Genomic DNA, 14551 nt, shown 5'->3' on the forward strand with positions numbered 1-14551 from the left:
TCAAACCCTCGCAGAAATATGTCAGGAAAATTACAGGAAAATGCCCAGGACAGGGTTTAAAGCTGTTGGACTCACGGATCTGCAGGGTGGATGGCTCCATCTGAATCAGGGCTAGCTTCAGCTGGTACAGACTCTCCTCTTGGGCCTGTCGCTTGGCTCTCTCAGCCTGGACCTCTCGCTCAGCAGCCTCTCGGTCAGCTTGGGCCTGCTGCTCGGCTCTCTCGGCCTCTTGCTCAGCAGCCTCTCGGTCAGATTGGGCCTGTCGCTCAGCTCTCTCAGCCTCTTGGAATTTCATGATCAGCTGCAGTCATCAGTCACGATCGTCTGCTGCGATCTGCTCCAAGACCATCTGTAGGTGGGGTCCACACTACCCGGGCTGCGGGTATGGCTGGCAATCACAGGTGGGACCCCTGCAGCAGCGCTGGCCGCCCCATCATCAGGGCTCTGCTGTCGGACTGGCTCTGCGGCACCTTATAACAGTTCAGCAATCAGTTGGGCCTTGGTTTTGCCCGTGGGGTCAATCTGTCTCAGCTCACAGAGGGCAGTGATAGTGTTCTTTGACTGCTGGTGATACCAGGGCTCTCCACGCTTAGCCATTATTGGCAAACAAAAGATAGAACAGAAAAACTAGAGAAGGGGAGGGGATGCAACTGGTACACTTATAGTAATGTCTCAGATAAAAAAATATTAAAAACTGAGTCTGATTTCTTAAAACTTTGCACAGAGTTCTCGCAAGAACCGTGCAAGTTTTCAGTAACAGGAATGATTGCGCAGTCCAGCCACTGATGTTCTGTAATATCCCACCGCTTGCCACCAATTTGTCAGGGATCCACAGCGACGACACCTGGGCGATCACACAATATCCCACCACTGCTGTCACTCTGTCAGGATTGTCAGGTATTCGTGCACACACGACCCTGATAACCCACTACGTAGCTATCGGCAAGCGAGCAGAAAGAGTTTGGCGTACACACCTCTGGATACCAATGCATGGAATGTGTGTATACGCCCCAGTACGGTCGCTGCCAGCTTCACGATAGCCCACTTAATATTACTCGCTGCCACCACCTACCAGATTTGAAATATAATACAGGCTGATCGGATGCCTGCTTTCTGTTAGCATATATTTGGGGGAGGGAACGATTACAGGACAAAAGAAACAGGACTATTAAATTTTATATTTAATCCAAAAGGAAGGCAGTGTTTATGAAAATATACAAAGGGTTTTACAAAAGAAGACCTTACAATACACAATATACAGTTACACAAATAAAATAGGATTAGGCTATGTGCACACGATGCGGTTTTAATACGTTTCTCTTCAAGAAAGCTTACAGCCTGCAATGACCACACTGCCTCCTCAACAACGCCGAAGCTACTACTACTGCAACCCCCCAACCTACTGTCTCCTCTCCATTCCCGTAGAATGTAAGCCCGCAAGGGCAGAGCCCTCTTCCCTCCGTACCAGTCTATCATTGTTAGTTTGTTTACTGTAGTGATATTCTTATTTTATATGTAACCCCTTATGTACAGCGCCATGGAATCAATGGCGCTATATTAATTATTAATAATAATGATAATAATAATAAAACCGCCACAGAAACGCATTAAAACCGCTTGTTAATAGGTCTGCCATGTATAGCAAGGGTAATCCGCATGTGCTGTGCCCATGATGCGGAAATTTCCACTTTTTGGTTTATCATTGCGGCAAAAACAGCAGCAGGACCATTTCTAGTGCAATTCCGCACCGAATTCGCGCCCATTGACTTGCATTAAATCGCAGCAAATCCGCATGTATAATATCTATACATGCGGATTTGCTGCATTTCAATCACAGTCAATAGGCGCAAATCCACGGCGGAATCGCGCTGCGGGTGGAACCCGGGTCGGGTAAGGAGATTGCTACTCCTCTCATCCGACTGCTGCTCTGGCTGATAACAGCGAGAGCAGCGTGGATGGAAAGAGCAGCAGTCTGTTCTTCCCAGCCCGCAGTAGTAAAAAAATAAATAAAGTAAAAATAAAAAAATAAACATTTACACTCACTGTCCAGCGGCCCCCAGTGTCCTCCTGGTTCCCGGCGGTGATGCTATCTGTCCGGCGGCCAGCGATACACTGCAGGGTGCAGGCTCGCGCACTGCAGTGTACTGCCAGGACCTGCGCTGACATCATCGATCACCTGATGGTCGCATGACCATCAGGTGATCGCTGACATCACCAATCAGCTGATGGTCGCATGACCATCAGGTAATCGTCGCATGACCATCAGGTGATCAGTGCTGGCAGCAATCAGTTGATGGTCACTTGACCATCAGCTGATTGCTGACGCCGGTAATCAGCGGATCGGTTTTGTGACCGATCAGCTGATGCTCACCCTGGGATCATTGGCAAGAATGTTCCCACGGTGGTTAGCTCACCAGGGCTCTTCAGCTGATGAACCCCAGTGACCTCCTGCAGCCTGTATACTGACAGGGGGTGATTTTACACCCCTGTTAGTATATAGTGCTATATTCTACAGCTGTGACATCAGTGATTTATGATGTCACAGCTGTAGAAGTGACCCGGAACGTCGTGGGACACTCGACGGTAATCGTGGACTGCGTCACTGACGGTGAACAGGTGAGGGATACTGTTGTTTGGTATTTTAAGTTTTTTTCAGGAGATCGAGGGCTTCACGGAGGCGTGGAATAAAAAAAATTGAAGAACCGTGTGTGTTTGATTTCATTAAAATACTTTATTATGGCCATGTTTTTATTGAAAAAGCGCCGACCACATTACTACGCGGTTAGTAATGGGGGCGTCTTATAGACGCCCTCCATTACTAGCCTGGGCTTCACGTCAGCTGCCAATACAAGGCTGACGTGAACTCCAACCCCATTACCCCACTGCCACCGCTTCAAGGCAGTGGGAAGAGCGAGGCTAAGCGTCAGATTTGGGGTCGGCTTTCCCTCTGCTGGTTATAAAAATGACACAGGAGCCTACGCCATTTTTTTTTTTAAATTGTAGGCTCTGTTCCCATAATTCAGATGTAGCACCCCTTTGGACGCAAATTTTTGCTGCGTCCAAAACACTGCATTCTATTGTACGCAGTATGTTCACTGAACCATGCGGATTTACCGCATTCAATACATTCTAGTGGTCAAATTTCTGTTGTGGAGACTAGCAACTCCACAAGAGAATTTGACATGCTGCGGTCCTGAAAGATGCGCTGCATGTCAGTGTCCACGGGTGATTCGCAGCCTCTGATGCATGCATAGTGGACGTGGGATTTCTAGAGATCCCATCCACTATAACGTAACATCTGGACGCTGTGGGTTTGATGCTGTATAAACTCGCAGCGTCAAACCTGCAACGGCTCCTGATCATGGCCACATACCTAAACTCACCCGCAGCATATGAATTTCTGTAGCGGACACGCTAGTCTCCGCAGCAGATTTTGACCGATTGAAGTGTGATTATATGCGGTGGATTCACATATACCGACAACGAAAGTGCGGCATTAGAACATCGCGTTTTGGACGCAACATAAATATGTTATGTCCAAAGCGCTGCTGAGTGCTGATCAGGGGGTAGTAGTGGCTAACTAACCAGCTGTGAGATGTTATTTAATGGCCAAGGACCATGTTTGCCTAATGGCACTTTCCCAGGCTAAAATTAACAGCTCACAGCAGTTGCATAAATTACATGAATAGAAATGCTAGTGAAGATTGGATGAATGGGACTAGCTGACACCCAGCACTTTGTTTGGTGATGTCAAGGTGTAAATCAGACCTTTTCATGACCAAACTATGACCAAACTTTAATAAGTAAAGAGACACACAGACACAGTGTAAACACGTTATTTCAAATATACTAACCCCAGTTCTTATGGTAATCCAAGGGCTTAAGCAATGTACCACCAAATAACTTTATTTAGTTCCATACATTTATTGATGTACAAAAACGCTTCAAAAAACGCATGTAAAACCTCATGTAAAAACGCGTCAAAAACACATGTCAATCTGCATGTGTTTTTTTTCTGCCAGGGAGAGGCAAAAACGCTCAGGAAATTGCTGCTTCAAATCCTGAACGTGTGCACATACCCTTAAATAAGAAATTACTCAACAGATTGCAGAGATGATCCAGTCTAGCTGGAAGGGAGGCGATCCAATTGATTTGACCGTTGTCGAACGGGATCGCTTGCTTATTGAATCTATACCCCCCGGTAATGAATACTGATCCATCTTCAGATGGGTCTTTTATGCTGAAGGGGGAACCTGCCCACACACCTCCTGTGCTGACCACACGTGGGCTGGGCTCCAGCTTTCATTTTTTCATTAACATATCTGGCTTCTGTGATAACTTCACACTGGTTCATCACAGAAGCCCGAAAGTGATACCATATTTTCCATTATGAATTTACCTTTCTTTAGAGACCACACATGACATAACTGCGGTCTGTTATTTTGTACTTTTGTATTACCGCTCACTGGAGGTGCGTACAGCTATGGAAAATTAAGTATATTGATCCTTGGCTGACCCTGCCACTAAAAATATGGGCCCCATTATTATTGGTAGTATAGAACTTTAGATATTCCATATTTTGTGTCGGTACCGGCCAGACTGCAGATTTCTGTTGAATTCTTTTAAGGCATGAACTACATCTTTCTCACCTAGGTGTATATTGGTCGCAGGCCTGTGCCACTAGAAAATACACTCGCATGTTAATTGGGTTAGTAGCTCCCTTTGTCATAGCATTTGAATATTAGCCTCTTCTCAGAGTGTAAGCTCTTGATCGCTTGACAAATACTATAGGAGAGGAGGGAAGAGTGGCTTGGAGGAGAAGAGAGATTTTCAATATTTCTTTAATATGTGTAATTGTGAAAGTCCTTTTCTGTAGAACTTACAAACTGGAGAATCCACCTACCCCCTGGGATTAGAAGACGCTGTCCTTTACCTGCCCAGCTTGGTAGACTATAAAGCCAAATGACAGCGTACGTAGAATGTGCATTCAAGTGAGAAAATCACTTGAAGAGAAAGCGGAGGGTAATGATGCTGTTGGCTTCCTAGAACCCTGATATTGGATGAATCTACCTTCCCTCCCTTCTGTGCTGCTGAATGTGCTCGTATGGTCCCTACAAGACCAGGTCCAGTCTTTCTGGCCAAATTTCACTTTTATGATCAACAGCATTAAATGTACAGTGAGGGCCAAGTGTGAATTTCTGTATAATAACAACAGAGTTTCCCTTCATCCTGACCTTTCAATTTCTTTTCAAACCAACTAACTTCAAACAGGATTGTGATAAACTAAAGAGAAAACATTACACTTGTGCCATGATATGTCTCTAAGCTGTGCTTGTTTCATAACTGTAATATACATCTATTCACGCCTGCAGGAGATGTGGTGGCATGGCTCGAGCCCTGGTTTCATGGATTCACTCCACATCATAAATTCCATTATGTTTTCAATCCTAAGGAATTCAGATTCCTGCACAATCTCTCCTGAAATGGGGGCACTAATACTTTCTCTACTCTTCTGGTCAGGACTCATAGTAGCTCCAATGGTCCACCATAAGAATGCAACTCCAGTTTAGTGTTGGAGCTCTCCCCTCATACATATGTTGTTGTTGGGGATGTAGCATATCTTTTATTCCATCTTTTTATACAGGTTCATTTTGTAGGATAGCTTTATTGTGGTTGGATTAGCCTGACTCACTTATTTGTCTCTGTAACTCCATGGTAGTCTTTACAAGAAGGTCTCCATTACATCTTCCCAAAGCCTGAGGTCTAAATTTAAGACACCTCAGCTCCGCACTATTATAAAAAAGTTCTCTTTCAATGTCTAATATTTCTTTTTGAAACTCATCTGACAGAAAATATTGGCCCTTATCATAGTTTAGATTTCGAAAAGTTACCGAGCCCCAGACTCTAATTACCCCAGAGAGGTTTCACCACTAGTTACTCATTTTTTAGACAGTTGAGTCATTTCAGTAGATGTGTTATTGTCTATACTCACAGTTGTGACTACAGTAGTTAGTTCACAAAATACTCTGATGTAACCCCTTCCCGCAGGCAGTTTTGTGTTTGTTATCCGGCTCCATTGTATTTTTTAAATCTGACGTGTGTCACTTTATGTGGTGATAATTCTGGAATTCTTCACAAAGGATAATAGGAGACAATTGGACCTTACAAATTATTTTCCAACTTCTCTTGAATCCGACAATACCCTATATACGGTTGTACACTACTGTCTGGGCACATGGCAGGTTAAGAAGGACGAACCACAACTTACACAGTTTTAGGTGCTCCGTAAAAACACACCTGCTTAGGGCGGCCTATCACATTCCCTAATCGAAGTCCTTTTATCTTCTTATAGCCCATCAGTTATTTCTCCAAACATAACTCTCCACCGAACCCAAAAGCACTACAGATACTGGCTGGTGATGAGATCATGCAGCCTTTATCTATCCCTCATCCCCTCAAGATGGCTGGACCATCCTTGTAAATAAGCCCCTGTACATTGTGTCACTCCCACCTCATTGTAGATTGTAAGCTCTTAGGAGCAGGGTCGTCATTATTTTTGCTGTAATTATTGTATTATCTTTAGCTATGTTACTTATGACTGTTGAATATGAACCTCTGGATTGTAAAGCGCTGCGGAATATGTTGGCGCTAGATAAATAAAGATTATTATTATTATTAAGGGAAGGAGCGCCATTTAGCTATTTGAATGCAGATCTTGCTGGAATATATTGCAGACACAATGTATTGGGGGCACTGTTCATGGTCACCTGGCAGCTCAAAAGATGGCCACCACAAACAGGCTTGGTGCTATATACTCCAGATCCCTTGGATTGCCTTGCTTATCACCCTTTAACCCCAAGAAGAATAGTCAGGTAGCCGGGTCAGAACCAGGAGGGCAGAGAAAATACAAAATCAGAAGACACAAGAGTAGTCAGTAAACGGGCCAAGGTCACAACAGAAACCAAATACACAAGCCGGAAGCTGAGCACAGAGGACTGAACCGGAGGAGAACAAGGCTGGATCTGGCAGCTTCCGGCAATATGCTTCCAGCTTTAGTAGGGTGCGGTGCTTTCCAATTGGCTGAAGCAGGGAGCAGATTACTCCAGCTGGACAGCACACACACCCATACTGCCAGACTGGATGGTACTACAGATCTCAGGAACCCTAATCTTAGTGGCTGGACAGAGCCTGTGCCACCCACAGATCCTGGTCCCGACGTCTCCTCCATCACCAGCGCCGCCTGAGGAATGAATAAGGCGGCTCCTGGTGGGAGAAGCCGACGTTGCAGAAGCAGATAGATCCCAGAGGAGATGGGACACACCAACTGCATAAGCCCTGATATGACAAAATGGCAGAAAACCAGAGCAATAGAAATCACCATAAAGTGACTCCATTTTCGAAATTATAACCCTCAGTGAATTAATCTATAGGAGTAGTGACTATTTTGACTCCACAGCCACTTTCTGGACATTAGCTCGCAGTCGATGTTGGAGAGTAAAAATTGCACATTGGCCATTTTATTCCCCAACACATAGTGCCCAGATTGTGCTCCAGGAGACACACACCGTAAATGAAGAGGGTTCTTCTCACTATAGTAATGCCAAATACATGGATGATAAATGTGGTTTGGACGCACTGCAAGGCTCAGAAGAGAGGGGGAGATCTGACTTTGGGAGAGTGGATATTGCTGGACTGGTTTATGGAAGTCATGTTTCTTTTCTCTGAGCCACGAATAATGTGGAAACCTCTGTTTTTCCATAGACAGATGATGGACCTGAGTGGGATTTGTTTTTTGCCGATTGAGTAGAAGTTTTTATTGGTGTTATTTTCATCTACATAACATTGTTTGGTGGCTTCTTATTCCATATCTTTGAGGCAGAATGAACAAAGAGTTGGACACCGCGCTCCACTGGTTCATCCTATGAGGTTTTCTATTAAACTGTGAACTGTCATTCTGTCAATAACTTGCCATTTCTACAGACATCTTAAGTACAATTAACATAAGAATCCGTAGAAAAATAAATAAAGATTGCATACCTCTTCTAAATCAATCTAAATAAACACTTCCTTGGGCTATATGCTAGTCCAGGAAAATGAAGAGATACCTCAAGCTTAAAAATCAGTTTTATTAGACACAAATCTAAAAAATAGAAGAATATTTAAAATATTTGAAATGTTCCTCTATTTTTTAGATTTGTGTCTAATATGTAGCCCAGGAATGTGTGTGTTTAGACATTTTAAGTAGAAATGTTCAAAAATGTAAATTTCAAGGATATTTTATTCAAAATTAATAATTGTTTTTTTTCCTTGGCAGATGACTGTACCAGGAGATCAGAGGGACAGGAGATTTTTAAATCAGACAATCTTAAGATCCCTCAGGATACAATTGAAGTGAATGCCATTACTCCAGATCTACCATCATCCCTTCACAGCAAAGATCAATCATCTGATCCTACGAAACAGGTCCTGTCTTCTGATTCATTACCGACCACTAAGGAAAATCAAAATAAAAAAATAAGCATTACAAAACGAACTGCTGCTAAAGCACAGAAGACATTTTCAGGTTCAGAATATGGAAATAGTTTTACCCTCGAAAAGTCTATAAGTCAAAAAATACACACAGTGGACAATAGATTTTCTTGTTACAAATGTGGGAGATGTTTTAACCAGAAATCAGATTTTGATATACACCAGAGAACTCACACAGGGGAGAAGCCTTTTTCATGTACAGAATGTGGGAAATGTTTTAAACGGAAATCACATCTTATCCTACACCAGAGAACTCACACAGGGGAGAAGCCTTTTTCCTGTTCAGAATGTGGGAATTGTTTTAAACAGAAATCACATCTTATCCTACACCAGAGAACTCACACAGGGGAGAAGCCTTTTTCCTGTTCAGAATGTGGGAAATGTTTTAACCAAAATTGGATCCTTGTTAATCACCAGAGAACTCACACAGGGGAGAAGCCTTTTTCATGTTCAGAATGTGGGAAATGTTTTAATCAGAGATCAGATTTGATTAAACACCAGAGAATTCACACAGGGGAGAAGCCTTTTTCATGTTCAGAATGTGGGAAATGTTTTAACCAGAAACCAGCTTTGGTTAAGCACCAGAGAACCCACACAGGGGAGAAGCCTTTTTCATGTTCAGAATGTGGGAAATGTTTTAATCAGAGATCAGACTTGATTAATCACCAGAGAATTCACACAGGGGAGAAGCCTTTTTCATGTTCAGAATGTGGGAAATGTTTTAACCGGAAATCAGCTTTGGTTAAGCACCAGAGAACCCACACAGGGGAGAATCCTTTTTCCTGTTCAGAATGTGGGAAATGTTTCAACCGGAAAGTACATCTTATCCTACACCAGAGAACTCACACAGGGGAGAAGCCTTTTTCATGTTCAGAATGTGGGAAACATTTTAAGTGTAAATCAGTTTTGGTCAAGCACCAGAGAATTCACACAGGGGAGAAGCCTTTTTCATGTTCAGAATGTGGGAAATGTTTTAACCAGAAATCAGCTTTGGTTAAGCACCAGAGAACTCACACAGGGGAGAAGCCTTTTTCATGTTCAGAATGTGGGAAATGTTTTAACCAGAAATCAGCTTTGGTTAAGCACCAGAGAACCCACACAGGGGAGAAGCCTTTTTCATGTTCAGAATGTGGGAAAGGTTTTTTACAGCAATCAAATCTTATCAACCATCACAGAACTCACACAGGGGAGAAGCCTTTTTCATGCTCAGAATGTGGGAAATGTTTTAATCAGAGATCAGATTTGATTAAGCACCAGAGAATTCACACAGGGGAGAAGCCTTTTTCATGTTCAGAATGTGGGAAATGTTTTAACCAGAAACCAGCTTTGGTTAAGCACCAGAGAACCCACACAGGGGAGAAGCCTTTTTCATGTTCAGAATGTGGGAAATGTTTTAATCAGAGATCAGACTTGATTAATCACCAGAGAATTCACACAGGGGAGAAGCCTTTTTCATGTTCAGAATGTGGGAAATGTTTTAACCGGAAATCAGCTTTGATTAAGCACCAGAGAACCCACACAGGGGAGAAGCCTTTTTCCTGTTCAGAATGTGGGAAATGTTTCAACCGGAAAGTACATCTTATCCTACACCAGAGAACTCACACAGGGGAGAAGCCTTTTTCATGTTCAGAATGTGGGAAACATTTTAAGGGTAAATCAGTTTTGGTTAAGCACCAGAGAATTCACACAGGGGAGAAGCCTTTTTCATGTTCAGAATGTGGAAAATGTTTTAACCAGAAATCAGCTTTGGTTAAGCACCAGAGAACTCACACAGGGGAGAAGCCTTTTTCATGTTCATAATGTGGGAAAGGTTTTTTTACAGCAATCAAATCTTATCAACCATCACAGAACTCACAAAGGTGAGAAGACTTTTTCATGTTCAAAATGTGAGAAATGTTTTACAAAGAAATCATATTTGGTTAAGCACCAGAGAACCCACACAGGGTAGAATCCATTTTCCTATTGTTTTTTTTAATCCAATAAATTGAAGATTTTTTTCATTCGTTTTTTTTTTTTTTTTTTACAAATCAAGAAACCAAATACGCAAAGGGTCTGAATACTTATGACCATGTGATATTTCAGTTTTTTTCTTTTTTAAGAAATTTGCAAAAATTTCCACATTTCTGGGTTTTTTTTTCATTCAAGATGGGGTGCAGAGTGTACTTTAATGAGAAAAAAATGAACTTTTTAGAATTTACCAAATGGCTGAAATGACACAAAGAGTGAAAAATTTAAAGGGGTCTGAATACTTTCCGTGCCCACTGTATATGACGACTAAGTACTTGTTGCTGGAGGAGTAGGACATGATTTCCAGAACAAAATTGGTTTGGATGGTAAGGAATGGACATGAAGACAACTTCCAAAAAAGAACATTTGAGCTGCATTTACGTTGGGTTGCTGTCATCCATTGGGATTACAAAAGGAAATCCAGCCCTTGTTCAATTTTAGAAGAGTCAGCCTGTCTGCATTTTCCATTGACAGGCCTATGCGCCTATCCGTTATGATTTCAGAGGCCGAACTAAAAACTCGCTCAGACAATACACTTGCGACAGATCATGGCAGCAACTCCAAGGCGTACAAGGAGAGGTCGGGCCAAGTGTGCAGCTTGGACAACCAATAGTTAAACGGTACTGCAGAATCAGGAGGGATGCTGGTATGGTCACGTAAGTACTTCTTCGCCATCTTGGTTGACTTCTCCCTCCTTGTCATAGTTATACCCACAGATAGCCCTTGCTGATGTGATGGTTTCATGAAAATGGCCCAGTTGGTGGACCCCTCCCCCCACCCCGAGTTGCACCTGGTGTGCGTGTCCCTCCCCTGTAATCCTTGTGGGTGAAAAGAGCCAGTACCTCTGCCAGCAGCGTTGTCTGAGGGTAATCTCTTCAGCAACTCTTCAACAATGTCCCTCTGTCATGCATGCACTGAAAATGTCACGTCTGCCTCCGTCATGAGAGAAGGAAATTTCTCCTTGTACAGTGGGTCAAGAAAGTTACACAGCCAGTATTTAATGGTGGACAAAGGGTCCACCACGCAAGGGTCTTGGGAAAGGCATCTGGACATGAACTGTGCCATGTGTGGCAGACTACAACGAGTCAAACGTTCAGTGTCCCCACGAGGACGAAGATTAACCATCCTCTTCTCCTCACATGGCATCACCTCCTCCTCTTCCTCCTCCTCTTCCTCCTCCTCTTCAGGCCATTCATGCTGGACAGGTGTTAAGCTGGGATTGGGAGTCCCCTCTGTAGCGCAGACCAAAAACTCCTGATCCTCCTCCTGTTCCTTGTCATCACCCAATGTGGCCTGAGAATATTGTCTGAGGCTGGGCTGTGTGGTATCAGCCACTGTAAAATCTTGCTACATAGCCACCTGCTTGGCATTCAAGGCTTCCTCTTTGAGATTCTGCAGCAAACGTTTTAATAGACAGAGCAGCAGGATGGTTACGCTGATAATAGCATCATTAGCGCTCACTATCTTGGTGCAGTATTCAGTTTTGAAGAACCTCACATATGTCAGCGATCCACACGCACTCGGCAGTTGTTATGTGTGGGGCTGAGTATTACTCTGACGGACATTGAGAAGTTGGAATTCAGCCACTGCCCTCTGCTGCTCAAGTCTTGCCAACATAGGAAAGGTCGAATTACAGCGTGTGGGCAAGTCACAAATCAGTCGGTGACGAGGCAAATTAAAGCGCTGCAGCAGCACAGCCGGACCGGCGAAAGCCTGAGATGACTTTTGGAAATGGGCACTGACACGGCGTACCTTGGCAAATAGATCCAGCAAGTCAGGGTATTATTTTAAAAACCGCTGTACAACCAAGTTCAGCACGTTGGCCATGCATGGAACATGTACCAGCTTGCTGAGCTTTAAAGCCGCCACCAAGTTACGCCCATTATCGCACACAACCAGACCTGGTTTTAGGTTCAGCGAGGAGAGCTACTGATCGGTCTGGTCTTTTATCCCTTTCAATAGCTCTACTGCGTTGTGAGCTTTAGCACCTAAAGAGATGAGCTTCAACAGGGCATGCTGCTGCTTTGTCAAAGCAGTGCTGCAGAGCTCCCAGCTGAGGAGTGATGTGGAGGCTAGTTCAGCTGAGAAATGAGAAGGAGAGACAGGAACTGGCATACGAGGAGACTGAAACCCTGATGGAAGTTGAGCCCGCTATTCTTGGTGTGGGTAAGATGGTTGATATCCCAGACTCCACCAGGTTCACCCAGTGTGCCATCAGGGAAATGTAGCATCCCTGTCCTCAAGAACTTGTCCACGTGTCTGTGGTTAGGTGGACCTTCCCTGTGACTGCATTGGCCAAAGTACGGCTGATATTGTGTAACACATGCTTCTGTAATGTGAATGGACGGCACACTGGGAAAAATAGTGGTGGCTGGGAATCGAGTACCGGGGGGCTGCCACCACCAAGAGGTCACGGAAAGACTCAGTTCCCACAAGCTGAAACGGTAAAATTTCCAGGGCTAGCAATGTGGGCGTTTAGAGTTTGGGCATGTGGGTGGATATTTCTGCTTCCTGTGAAATGTCTTGGGCAAGGACAACTGAACGCTGCGCTGGGACAACATACTGGTTGTGGTTGCTGACTGTTGTGTCTGTGCAACTGCAGCTTGTGGGCAGGAGGCATCAGCGCCTGCTTCCTGGACAGCAGATTGGGAAGGCCATAACACAGGGGAAGGGGCAGTGGTTTCACCTTCAGACACAGATTTTGTACCCAGGCGTTCCGCCCACCTACTGGGGTGCTTGGCTGCCATGTGCTTCTGCTCAGGTTGGTAGTGTTATTGCCTCTTCTTAGCTTGGTATGGCAGATGCTGCAAATTGCAGCTGTTTTGTCTGAAGAACTTTCAGAAAAAAACTGCCATACAGGGGAACAACGTACCCTTGGCCTGTTATCTAGCCGAATGGAGGGGCTCTGTGAAACAGTTGATCGATTTCTACCTCTGGTCAAACGACTGCCTCTTTTTTGCCTGTTTTCGTTCTATGGATCTGTAGCACCCTGAGGATTCGGCTGCTACAGGGGTATTGCACCTCAAGCCAGAGGTGTGATATTCCACTCCCGGGTAAGGATGGAGTGTGGAACTGAGCTCAGTAGGCTGCATACACTACATACATCCCATTTCCGGGGGACAGATCAACGGTACTCCCACCAGTTTATGTGCAGGTACGATAGTGTCTGTCCCTGGCTGGAGTGGGAGGGGGGTGGAACATCCCAGTAGTGTAGGGGCAGATAGGGGGAGCAGTCTGGGTAAAGCTAGGAGCTCATTGGGTGCTGGTCACCTGAGCTCACACATAGAGGGAGTATATAAGGTGGGAACCATCTTAGATCAGGGTCAGACAGGCAGACAGCTACTAGTCAGTCTGTTGTAGAGGGTCAAGCAGTCCTGAAAGAAGAGAGAGAGGAGTCAGAAGGACCCAGAGGGGAAGAAGAGGGAACCCCAAGAGCCCAAATACAAGCAACAGGGTGAAGGGTTGGCACAAGGGTACCGGATCCCAAGCTGGTGGAGGGCACTAATCCTCAGCCAGAGACCGGAGGTTGTGGGCAGGATCTGCCACGACCCCCCACTAAATCCACCAGGAAGGCAGACCAAGTATAGGGTCAGGGAACCCAGAAGAGGTGTACCCACCAAGAGACCCGAGGGAGCCGGACATAGGTGGATCCCTGGTGGGGAAGGCCAGAGAAAAGGAACGACAGAAAGGGAGCTCAGGATCACGCTCCAGAATTACCTGGGGGTTGGCCGAGTCCAGGACCTGGTGGACGCAGCACGGCTCGGGCGGTCACTCAAGGCCGGAGTGACCAGAACAACAGCAGTAAGTAAAAACCCTGAACTGCACAGCCCGACTCTGAGTCTTATTACCATCCTCACTGCACCACTACAACCACCACCCTCTACAACTGACCCCCTGAGGCTATACCCCTCCCGTTGGAGGTTATACCACCAGAAGCTGCACACACACCATCAGCCTCAGCGGACCCTGCTGCAGCAGCGGCCGTATTGACCGCAAATCAACGGGTGGCGTAGTC

The 14551-nt window shown here is 44.9% G+C and overlaps 1 protein-coding gene across 1 annotated transcript in view; it reads left to right on the forward strand.

The window, feature by feature from the left end:
- Nucleotides 1-10528, forward strand: part of LOC141235839 (uncharacterized) — a 100779-nt gene extending 90251 nt beyond the window's left edge. Inside the window, 2 exon segments of the mRNA XM_073668190.1 lie at nt 8315-10341; nt 10343-10528. Of these exon segments, the coding sequence (XP_073524291.1) occupies nt 8315-10341; nt 10343-10477 (2162 nt within the window). The 3' untranslated portion in view covers nt 10478-10528.
- The last annotated feature ends 4023 nt before the right edge of the window (nt 10529-14551 follow it).

The sequence above is a fragment of the Phyllobates terribilis genome, unplaced genomic scaffold, assembly GCF_046119375.1.
Source record: "Phyllobates terribilis strain yellow unplaced genomic scaffold, ASM4611937v1 Scaffold_691__1_contigs__length_813055, whole genome shotgun sequence".
In the NCBI taxonomy this organism is placed as follows: domain Eukaryota; kingdom Metazoa; phylum Chordata; class Amphibia; order Anura; family Dendrobatidae; genus Phyllobates; species Phyllobates terribilis.